This window comes from Malania oleifera, chromosome 8 (assembly GCF_029873635.1).
Source record: "Malania oleifera isolate guangnan ecotype guangnan chromosome 8, ASM2987363v1, whole genome shotgun sequence".
In the NCBI taxonomy this organism is placed as follows: Eukaryota; Viridiplantae; Streptophyta; class Magnoliopsida; order Santalales; family Ximeniaceae; genus Malania; species Malania oleifera.
Window position 1 is genome coordinate 99,459,859 of NC_080424.1, and position 12,798 is coordinate 99,472,656.

Consider the following 12,798-nt stretch of genomic DNA (forward strand, 5'->3'; position numbering starts at 1 on the left):
TCTAATTAAACAGAGGTCAAATCGTCATCCAAATTAAGACACAACTAGGCTCCACAAAAGCCCAACAGGAATGAAGCATTTTGGGTGGAGTTTTTCCATCCACGAAGAAAAACAAGTCCTATCCTCTGAGATAAGATGTGATTTGAACTCTCCACAACATATAGTTTCTAGAGTTTAGTTTAGTAGTCACTAAGTGAGGAAAGGAAGAAGATGACGATGAGTGTGTGCCATGGCAAAGGATTAAAGATACTACTTGTCTGGCAGCTCTAATACCATATCAGAAAAGAGAAGAAAATGATGCTCAAATACTAATTGAATTCCCTGTAATTACATTGTGCCTTTTGACAACTTATATAAAGCATGAAAATATAGCCAGCACTAACAGCTTAACAACTGAAGAATATATACAGCAGGTGAAGAAGAATATTGTTGGTTACAGGGGGAATATTGGTTATAGCTGAGGTGGCTTGTGCTGCTTCTTCTGTTGCTGAGTGGCATCATCTAGACTAGTGCTAGGGTGTTGGTGTTGAGTGACATATATCAGGAGAGAAGGGGAGGAATAAACGATAGGGAAAAAAATATGAAAGGAGGTTACAGCGACATGTGGCCAGCCACTGAGATCCATTCACCAGGGGGAGGGAGGTCAGGCGAAGACGAGAGTGTTAGGACCCTGTGAGCATCCAGAAGAGAATGACACCAAGAATTTTACGTGGTTCGGTCAAGAACGACCTACGTCCATGGAGCACGCACCAACTATTCAATAACTCACCGGAAAAATGTTACAATTCTCTCTCTCTCTCTCTCTTCCTCCCTTCTTCCTCTCAGCTCTCTCTACACTCTCTGTGCTCTCTCTGCACTGCTGTGCTATTCTGAGTTATTGTGCTATATAAAACATCTTCCACAACCCTCCTTTTATAGGGCTAGGATTAAATTACAATTAAGATAAAATTTAATCAAGAATGAGAGTTACAACAAAGAGATAAATTGCACCATAAATTCCACCGCGTGAAATTAAATTCACCACGCGTTTTCTGACTCAGCTCAACGTGTCTCCAGCTGTGTTTCTGGCTCCATCTCTAACAATCTCCCACTTGGAGACAGAGACACCTCCTCAACCAGAGTATCATGAATAAATGATGTGCTCATAATATATGTCTTCAAGCATGAAGACCAACTGAAGTTGAACACAACTTCAGCTTCTCTGTAGTCGCCACCTTCCTGTCTACTCGATTCTTGCGGACTAATCTGATGGTTGTCTTCACAACTAGTGTAAAAATGCCGGTGTAGTCAATCCCTTCCTTCTGTTCAAAGTCTTTGACTACCAACTGAGGCTTGTACCTTCTAGAGCAGTCATGCTCCTCTTCGATTCTGTACACCCACTTGTTATGAAGGCCTTTGGGCAACTTCCACATTCTATTGGAGGTGAGGGACTTCCTCTCATCCTTCATCGCAAGCTCCTACTTGCTCATATCTGCCACCTGACATGCTTCATCGTAGCATTCGGGCACTCCTCCATCTATAGGAAGTAAGTAATCAATATACCTTTTGTCTGGTATATGGGACCGAGTAGATCTCCTAAGCTCCGAAGCTATAGTAGGAGATGGTGGTGCGATGATCTGCTCCACTGGTTCCTCTACCTAAGGATTCTCGGTATTATGCTGATGTGTCCCAACACATTCATGGGTGTTTATCTGGAAACTAACCCTCTTCTGTTTCCTGACTATACAATCTTCACACATGTCAACCTGCACTGACTGTAGACCACTCAATTTTTCCTTTGAGTGCATCACCTTGAGTCCCTTCTCGCTCATGTGATCAAGTCGTTGGTGCCAGATGTTGCTGTCGTCATTTCTTGCAGCAACTAAAATAGACATTGAGGCATTGGAGGTTAGAAAAAGTGTTCCGCTTTTCTTATCTCGCACAATCGTTAGTACACCCTTTGAGACTTTCTATTCATCGCCAATGAATTTCGTCGTGTATCCCTCATCTGCCAGCTAACCAACTGAGATCAAATTCTTTCTTAGGTCTGGAATATACCTGACATCCTTCAGTTTCCATACTGACCCGTTTATATTGATCTTCACAACTCCCTTGCCGGTTACGTCGCAAGGTTGATTGTTACCAAGGTACACCTTACCAAAATTACCTGGTGTGTACTCCTCTAGGCAATCTCTGCAGCATGTGGCATGAAATGAGGCTCCGGAATCTAACACCCAAGACTCCTGCTTGCTCTCCGAAGAGCAGATCAACATCTCATCATTATCGGAAGCAATATTTGCTTCTGACTTTGCCCTCGTCTTGAATTCTTTCTTCTGACTCCTGCACTGGTTCCTGTAATGACCAGTCTTTCCACAGTTCCAGCACTTAATAACTTTAGTGCTCTGGGAACCTGTGTCCTAAGTACCTCTGGGATTTCCGAATTGAGACCGCTTGGGCCTAGATCTGATGCAGTTGTTTGATCGACCATGCCTATTTCCTCTGCCTCGATTCTCCATGTTCAAGGCTGAACTCGAATTGGAGCTATGATTCGGCTGCATTCTTATTTCCTCCGTCAAAATCATGCTGACCACCTCATCGTATACAAGCTTCGATTTTCCTACGGAGCTACTGATGGCAGTGACGACACCATTCCAATTTTCAGGCAACTGACTGAGAATCAGTAGAGCTCGAATCTCATTATCAAACGTTATCCCGATTGAGGCGAGTTGATCAGACAACTCATTGAAATTATTCAGATGCCTACTGAAACTCTCACCTACAGACATGCTCATCGTAAATAGTCTTTTCATGAGATGTACCTTGTTTGCGGCTGAAGGTTGCTCGTACATATTTGAGAGCGCATCCATCAGAGACTTGGTGGATGTTATATGCTTGATATTAAACGCCACAGATTTCGACAACGTCATTCTGATGGCTCTGAGGGCTTTTCGATCAAGCAACTCCCACTCGTCCTCGTTCATGGATGTTGGCTTACCCTTCAACAATAAGTGCAATTTCTTTCCAAAAAAATAGTCTTCTATCTGCAACTTCTAGAAACCGAAATTGTTCCCGTTGAACATTTTGATTTTTGAGCTCTTTTCATTTGACATCTCGATTTACTAATCTGAAGATGGAATTAGCTCAAATGGATAGCATAGATGGATCCGGAAAGATCAAAAACCCTAGAAATGGTTCGAGTCGCTCGAAAAAAGGACCCAAAAAGACCCCGAAAAGCTCAGTCAAAGTTTTCAGTCAAACCTAGTCAAACTGCTAACGTGGCAGTGGGGTCCACCTGCTGACGTGGCTGTGGGTCCACCTACTGACGTGGCACGCAGTGGGACCCACTTGATGACGTGGCAGTGCCCTGCTGATGTGGCCCTGCTGGCATTTGCGCTGTATGCGCGCTGACATGGCGCTGAGGTCAGACCCGGGTCAGGAACCGGATCTCGGGTTCACTCGAATCTGAGTCACCTGCAGGGTCGAGTCGGGTCGGGTCAAGGAGGAATGGGCGAAGAAGACGCGTGCAGTGCGTGAGGAGATGTTCGCCGGCGCGTGGACTGCGCGTGAAGAGGAGTCTTGTTGCAGCGAGACGCTTGGGGGCGCGTGGGGGCTTGTCTGAACTCCGTTCGAGCTCTGGCGGACACCCTTCTCTTCGTCTCGGCGAGGTGAATACGATGGTGGCCTCAAAACACACTTTCGATCTACTAGACAGAGCTCTGAATTTCAGAATCACTTCCGATCTGGATTTTCTGCTCCAACCAGACTCTGATACCACTTGTTAGGACCCTGTGAGCATCCAGAAGAGAATGACACCAAGAATTTTACGTGGTTCGGTCAACAACGACCTACGTCCACGGAGCACACACCAACTATTCAATAACTCGCCGGAAAAATGTTACAATTCTCTCTTTCTCTCTCTCTTCCTCCCTTCTTCCTCTCAGCTCTCTCTGCACTGTTGTGCTATTCTGAGCTATTGTGCTATATAAAACATCTTCCACAACCCTCCTTTTATTGGGCTAGGATTAAATTACAATTAAGATAAAATTTAATTAAGAATGAGAGTTACAACAAAGAGATAAATTGCACCATAAATTCCACCACGTGAAATTAAATTCACCACGCGTTTTCTGACTCAGCTTAACGTGTCTCCAATTGTGTTTCTGGCTCCATCTCTAACACAGAGAGAGAGAGAGAGAGAGAGAGAGAGAGAGAGAGAGAGAGAGAGAGAGAGAGATAGTGAGAGAGAGAGAGAGAGAGAGAGAGAGTACTGAGACTAGATGCACAAAAAAAAAAAGGCCAAAAAGTGCCCCTCGCTCTCTACCCTCTTCCCAAAAATGCCCTCCAAAATTACAAATCTCAGTTGTGATTTGCTTGTTTTACTATAAATTTTTTTAATCACATTTAATATAATAATCCTGATATCATGTTAAGCTGATAAAACATGATCAATCTGAACCCATGGGTATCAAGGATATACCTGAAAACAACTCTGATACGTAAGCAGCGGAAAACATAAAATTATATATATATCAAGTCATCGAACCAACACAATACCACAGTTCTACCAAACTTGTCAAATACATATACACACCCCAAAAAGACCAAAAAGTGTCCTAAGGTCATAACCTAAAAATCCATCAGACCCTAGCAAAATGACTTACCCTTTTGACAGGGTAGAACAATCGACCTCTAACGCTATGGAGCTCTATCCTCTCTTCTATCTAGGTTTCCTAAAATGTTCATATAGTTGGGGTGAGACACCTCTTAGTAAGGGAAATAAACTAACATCAGTGTATGTCATCATGAGTATTTTTGTGTTATACATGTAACAGTACATAAATCATATTTAGTAAGACTGTATGTATCATATCTAGATAAAACATAATTTATCATAACATGGTATAACATACTAAGTTTCTATACATGAAAAACATCTTATGTAACTGTACATGAAATAACACCATGAATGGATGGCTAATTGGTATCATGTCTTACCCCCACATGACTAGATTGTGTGGCCCGAAGGTGGGACCCAGTAATGACTAGCCGACTACACTAGATCAACATAAGTCTATAAGTACGATGGGTCTGCCCCTCCTAATCCGAATGCCAGAGGGACGCCTGCACTACCATGAAACCACATCAACTATCGATCTCCCACAGTCCCTTACGACATGTGGTAGCACTAACATATATATGATCATGATCATATAGTTACGGTACCATGTTTCGTGAAAGCCTTAACCAAGCCATCCGAGTTCTAATAACATATAGTAAGTTTCATATAATGATTTATAATTGTTTCATAATAATATCTGTCATACTGATATTTTCATGAACTTTTGCATATCATATAAAATCACAGCCCTTATACCGGCATTATATATCATATAAAACCACGACCCTTACGCCGGCATATTATATCATGTAAAATTACAACCCTTACGCCGACATATTATATCATGTAAAATCATGGCAAATCACAACCCTTACGCCGACATATTATATCATGTATAGTTTTGGAATCCTTGTACTGTTTCAACATCATGCTTTAAACATAGTTCATGTATCGTTTTTAGTATCTTCCTGAAAACATTGATAATATGCTTATTCTAAAAACATAATATTCTAACATTACATAAAATCATAGAATTTCATACTCATGCCACACAAAAATGAATAATGTTGTAATCATAAAATGTGCACAAAAATCATGTCCCCTGCTAAAATGATTTAAAATCATTTTCCTGTTAACAATAGTATTTCCAAACTCAGTTTTATAACATACATAATTTTTCTAAAAGTAAAAGTTGAATAATAATAAATAATTTCATGAAATTACTAACTTAATTTATCCTCTTACTTGACTTATTGAAAAGCCCACAAATTACTCCAAAATTACACCTGTGGTGTTCCTAACTCAACACCCTGAAATTTACATTTCCCCCAACAAACCTTTAGTATAAACTCATCTAATACCTTTCCTCAGTCCAAAAATACCAAATTGCTTAATAAAACTTGAAATAATCAACTTACCCAAATTTTGGGATGGTGTCCAAGTTAGCCTAACCAACAAATCACTTCAGTAGATTTGTAGAGAATCTTCTCAGGAGTAACGTGACAACTTTGGATCATTGAACTGGCGAAGAACGGAGCCGGAATCGAAGAGAGAAGGTGAGAGAGACGTAGGAGAGAGAGAGAGAGAGAGAGGGAGGGTTTTCCTGAAAATTTTAACGCTAAAAATCCGGAGTAGTTATATTTATAGAATTGAGACTCGTCAACGAGACACGTCACCTCGTCGACGAGTCCTTGAAGATAGCTCATCGACGAATACTTACTCCTTGTTAACGAGTTCCTGACCCTAGAAAATAATCTCGCGGTAAGTTCTCATCGACGAGATGCGTGTTCCCATCGATGAGCCTAGGAGCGCTGCTCGTCGACAAGCACTTCTTCACTCATCGACGAGACCCTGCTGAAATCCCTTTTTAAAATTCATTTTCTCTCCTTTCTTTATTATTTAATTACTATAATTCTTCGGGTCTCTACATGTTAAGCAAGGGCAATTATATATATATATATATATATATATATATATATATATATATATATATATATGGGTTGACATGGTTCGGTTAACTGAACAATTATCCTTGAATCATTAACTGAACTAAAGTTTCAATTTACTAGAAAATGCAAGCAAACTGAAACCGAACAATCTAAAATGGTTAATTGAAATTCAATTAACCTGTTTTTGGACTAATATCCATGTTTTTGGGCATGAATATTAGATCAATACAATTTTTTAAAATTTAAACCATCAAAATTTTTATATAATATTATATATAATAAGTATTTTTAAAATATATTTATAGTATATCAATTCAATTTGGATAATTGTGGTTTTTGAATGGACCAAATCGAAATTGAATCAAATACTGAAAAAATATAAAAAAGTTCAAACCAAAAAAATGGTTAATTGATTTTTCGGATCGATTTGGTTCGGTTTTGCAGTTTAGTTTGGTTTTTCAATTTTTCTTGCCTATCCCCATATATATATATAGGATCAAAATGCCCAAATCATAGGTTTTGAATCTTTTGAGTTAGCCTAACCCAAGTGACACTTGTAGATTTTTCGTGTAAATTTCTTATTGATCCTAAAACTACAATCAAATGTTGACAAAAACAAACAATGAAGCATAAACAACTACAGAAATAGAAATAGGTCATATTTGACTAAGCTCACCAGCAATAGGACATCAGTTTGACTACCTCACCCAGCCAATTATTTACTCAAGACTCAATTTTTTGGTGAAGCATTTATAATTTTTTGCAAATAATAAGAATATAAGAGAAAAGTATAGTGGAGAAGATTTTTCATCATTTAGCAACATTTGTCTCTAGCCAAAAAAAAAAAAGAAAAAAAAAATCATTCTTTTAGTTTTAAGTTTTGTGTGAGGCATTTGTGCCTCCCCTCCCCCCCCCCCCCCAACAAAATTAATAAGGATATAATAGACATGTCCTTTTAACTGTAGATTGTGTTAAAATGCAGGAATTTTTAACTCTCAATTTAAATGTGTATGTAGACAAAATGTAATACAATCATATACTAAGATTTGTCCAAAATTTAAAATACTCAAACATAAGATATGCCATAAAAGTGAACCATCAAACATAAGTCCGGATTTCATTACAATAGAGCAAAATATATTTAAAACGTACACAATGTAGCACCTTCTTGAAACCATTAAGTAGGCACTTACAAATACTCGCCTTCATAGGACTAATACAACAATAACTACAAATTTCCATCACCGTCACCAAACCCTTTTCCCCAAGAAAAAGAAAAAACTAAGACACAAGGGAACCCTAATGATAAATGAGAGGGGCAGGGTATTGAATATATATATATATATATATATATATATATATATATATACCAATGAAAGAATTGAACTATCCGTGCGAGAACAAATTTAATGTTATCTATTTCATTTTCTATGTATATTATTTTCAATGTTCTACCTTGCAACTAGGCTTTGCCAGCATATCATTCATCCTCTTCACCAAGTAATGAAAACGAGAATGGGTAAAATTTGTAGCCATCTCCCTCATAGAACTTGTTCTGGAACTCCACCCAGTGAAGCCGCAGAGCATGCAGGAAGGCACTCAAGGTTTCCATCACCAGCAGCACACCAACAGTCGCAAAAATGAATACGATTATACCAACAATGAGGATAAGAATATTGTTGAATCTGCAGTCATTAGCAAGAAACTAAGCTTTCACAAACATACCAAGTCATATCCTCTTCAGCAAAATAATGCTGACACAAAAACTTACCCCCAGGCAAGAAGTAGAACTTTTTCGTAGAATACACTTGACAACTCGGAATGGGCAAGACTGAACAAAGCCAAAAACCAAACCAACAACGTTATCAAAATTAAATAACCAACTAAATGAAATACCATGCCTACATGTCACATATACACCATGACAAAAGAGAACGGATGACAGACATACAAAGGGACAGATTATAATTCCCTTACAAAATATTTTTCTGCAATTTCTATGGAAAACAATCAAGTCAATAATTTTTTTTTTTTTTTTATGCATTGTAAGATTGAAATAAATCATTTAGAAATTATAAATATCCCGGAAGACAAATTTAGCAGTTAAAATATGTCATTTAACAAGTGGATGGTCGCTTTGCTCCAGTTTCAGCACCTTCAAAGCTGCAGAATTTAATCAAACCCAAACCCCATCCTTCAAATGTTCTTGCCATGTTAGTTGTAACACTTGGAGCACAAGGCTCCCGAGCCATACCTGGAGTCTGGGTAGGGCATGACATACACAACCTTGCCCCTGCATTTGGAGAGGCTGTTTTCATGAGTTGAACTTGTATCTTCCAGAATAGGATGCTACTCCCTTACCATTAGTTCAGGGCATGCCTTTGCTCCTGCTATATATTAGTTGACTGACTAAAAAGAATGTGGTACTTTCTAGGATGCTTGCCCCACTTTGACAAACTAACAAATTATTTTTGAAGATAAATTTATATATCAGAATTTGAATAGACTGTACTCCTCATATACTTTGTAATTGAATAAGAGAAAGATTTTTATGCACACAAAACTTTCAATAGCATGTATATAATGTAAATGATAGCATGCGTATCAGTAATTCCTTAACCTATTGTATCTACTTCCGAAAATAATCCAAACTTGACACTCTACGGATGTTATTAATACTAGAAATTGACTTGTGCTTTGTGCATACTCGACAGCTTTAGGACTGTTAACTCTTTTTTTGTCTAAGGAATTAAAAGTTGATGTAGGGGAATCTTAGGACATTAAAAAACCAGGCCAAATGTCACTGTGGGATGGGGAATCCCCATTCTAGTCGTATAGATTCCAACAGTTGTAGCATTTTTGTATAAAATTGTGAAGTAGCTGTCAACCTACCTGAGGGCCCATAAACGCAGATATGAAGCCGTATTTGAAACTGCTCCCAGAACGAACTCTATTGTGTGTATAAGTTGGTGTACAAAAACTTCACTGAATTCAAATTCCTCATGACTATGCAGCTCAGGATCCACCTCCATTTCAAATGAGTCAGCAGTGCTGTGAAGCAATGCATAGGATTGACCTTGGTGCCTCTGGAAAAACATTAAGGTACAGGAAGACAAGGAAGAAGATCAAAATTCAAAAGAATATTTGCATTTCAATCAATTGAATTCAGAAAAAAAAAAAAAAAAAAATTGACCATACTTCTTCATGTTGCTTCTTCAAAAGAAAAGGCTTGGGAAACAACATCCATGGTACAGCAACAAGGGCCAGAACTAACAACATAAGCTGGTAATGGAACAGAGTGAATGGTTTGAAATTGTTCCAGTATATTGTATTGCTGGAGAAAAATTCACGGATGAGCTATAAAGAGATTAAACCTGAAGTATTTTCTGGCCAACAAAAAGCTGATTTTCACCCAGATCATCAGTAGGACTCAGGAACATGTATATCATTACATGATACAGATCAGCTTGTGAACCCGTGCACCATTTCACAATTATTAGTAGTGAGAGGTAGCCAAATAGGCTGTTTAGAAATATCATCTGTGGAACAAATTGGTACCTGAAACAATGCATCAACGCTTATTATAAATTGATACTCTGTACTGCCCAACTTACTAATATTACATTAGAACACACAATACAACATCATATCGCACATGTTCAACACACACAATAAATAGAGAGGTCAATGATGACAATAGCTTAAGAATAATTTTAGAGAAAACATGAATAATTAATGGAAAAAGGAGCTCAGCATAAATGCATGCATGGAAGGATCCAGCTGAGCATTATAGAGTACCAGATATTAATGTTATTTCCAAAGAACTTTGCATTGAAATAGCTCAATATGATTCCAAGGTTCATCTGGGCTACTCCAAGTAGGATCGACATCTTCATCTTCAATGAGTTAAGGAATGGTAACTCACTGCGGGTACCGTGCCACTTAGGATCCACACCGAAGGGATATGTGGCACGCACCTTGATTAAGCCCACTGTAAAAGCATCCCTGAAAAGAATATAAAAATGAGTAAAGTTTACAATTGAGGAAAATATGATACAAGCGAACAACTCTACATATCTTGTCTATCACCTGCAGGAAGGGTCACGGCAATCATAGGCAGAGGGGCCAAATAGTTCGAATGGGACTGAAAAGAATTCATTGTATATCAATCCTGTGTATATTGAGAAAACTGCCATCATCAAAATAACATAACGGCCACCAAATGTCATCTCCATGATGTCTCCAAGCTTCTGTTATCAACAAAATCAAATAGGATAAATTTATATATTGACAAAAATAATAGAAAAGTGCAAGAAACAGAAAGATGATTAATCAAATCAAATGTATGTGAAAATCTGCATATAATTTCACCCACTATTATATTTGCACACAGGCATTGTTTTTTCAGAAAATTGATAGCCAATAGGGACGGGCATGTTATCAATGACCATAAAAAAAATTTAAGGGGCCATATATCAATGTGCATACCCATATTTTCTCTTGCTTTGATTTCATCATCAAGGTTTGCTTCTAACTGTGTCCCACATTCACTTGTGCTACTTATCATGATTTTATACCATATTAGCAGTTATAGGTACATGAGTTAGGCAAGACAATTCTCTGACCATACTATCCTCAAGATTTCTACATAGATCTTCCTCCATTTAAGTCCATGACAGGTTGCAAGGTGAAAAACCACAATGAGTTTTTTTTAGTCTTCCACACATAAACCTTATGCTCATATTGCAGAACATAAGAACGTCCATATCAGTGAAATCATTTTTAACAATAGATGTTGAGAAGAACAATTTAAAGAATTACACAAAATGCAACAAGGAACTACAGAGATCGAGAAAGTGAAAGAGATAACTAAGTCCACACTCCACATGAACTTGAGAATTGAACTGAATGATGTTTCCAAAAATAGAAATTGCAGAGCTTACAAGTCAGAATCAATCACCAAGCAGCTATGTGTGGCAATTACCTGACTGGAAAATTTCTTCTCCCTTATTATGAAATATAGTGTTGCAAGTAACAAGCATATACCATGACCCCAATCACCAAACATTACAGCAAATAAGAAGGGGAATGTAACAACTGTGTATACACCAGGATTAGCTTCCTGGTATTTGGCTACCCTGCAAAAATATCACATCTGTTAAATACTTCTATAAGAAGACTATTTGGAAAAAGATGACTAAACTGGTCAAGTAATGTATGAATAAACAAATTCCACGGGGCTTAATGGAGATTAACTCTGCAAGGACTACTGCCTCATGTACTGCTCAAGATATGAACAGCCTGTAGTGAAAAAGGTAAACAATTAAACAGTGGTCTTTTTACAAAATGAGATCCATCAACATCAGGTTTGAAAAGAAAAATACATTGGTTTACTTTGATATGATCAGCAATACTGCCAATAAAACTATGCTGCTACTCAGGCTTCTTACATGTACCATATTATCAATATGCACATCTTTCGAGTCTGTATGTTGTTGATATAGCATGGCTTCATCTTAGCATCATTTCATTGCATAGTTTTGTAAAACCTCGTTTAACAGTTATTCCTCGCTAGTAGCAAGAACCCATTGCAGAATATATTTCTCTCAATGAAATTATTTCTTGGTTTTCAAGTCTTCCCAAACAAAATTTTTTTCAACTTCCACAAAAAATCCATACCACATACAAAAGTATGTCTTAAAGGCCTAAACATTGTGTTTGGCCAAAATATTCTTATTCTTTGCATTAGTTTTTACAAAATTGCATTAATGTGCGCCTATCTTAAATATTTGACAAAATTATACTTATTTTGCTATGTTTTTTTTTTTAATAAAATCTTTATTATTCTATGTTACTTTATACAAAATTATTTTTAAATGGGTCTACTCTAAGTGATATATTCTTTTAAAATAAATATTTATTTTTAAATTTTTTTAAACAAAGGTATCTTTATTTGGGCATACCCTAAGTACAATATTTTATATTTGACATACGAATGACTATTAATGTCTACCCATGGCTATGGCGATATTGTTATCAATTTCCAGTATCTCATGTAAGATGAATTTGTATCATGCATGAAAGGATATCTTCCAATAAAAAAACTATCAAACTAAAAAGTCATATTTGAACCATGAAATTTTGATAAGAATAACAAGTAAGAAAGCAGCAAAATATTCCTCCAAATATTTTAGTACTACAAAGTGTACAATCCAAATCTACAATTTAAATTAAAAAAAAAAAAATCAACTA

At 37.3% G+C, this 12,798-nt stretch overlaps 1 protein-coding gene across 1 annotated transcript in view; it reads right to left on the reverse strand.

The window, feature by feature from the left end:
- Positions 1-7,636: 7,636 nt before the first annotated feature.
- LOC131163110 (V-type proton ATPase subunit a2-like) overlaps positions 7,637-12,798 on the reverse strand; it is a 32,897-nt gene continuing 27,735 nt past the window's right edge. The window contains exons 11-18 of the mRNA XM_058119843.1: positions 11,531-11,684; positions 10,636-10,796; positions 10,345-10,551; positions 9,921-10,104; positions 9,745-9,828; positions 9,439-9,632; positions 8,318-8,377; positions 7,637-8,231 (exon numbers count right to left, since the gene is read on the reverse strand). Of these exons, the coding sequence (XP_057975826.1) occupies positions 8,027-8,231; positions 8,318-8,377; positions 9,439-9,632; positions 9,745-9,828; positions 9,921-10,104; positions 10,345-10,551; positions 10,636-10,796; positions 11,531-11,684 (1,249 nt within the window). The 3' untranslated portion in view covers positions 7,637-8,026. The remainder of the gene's footprint in view (positions 8,232-8,317; positions 8,378-9,438; positions 9,633-9,744; positions 9,829-9,920; positions 10,105-10,344; positions 10,552-10,635; positions 10,797-11,530; positions 11,685-12,798) is intronic.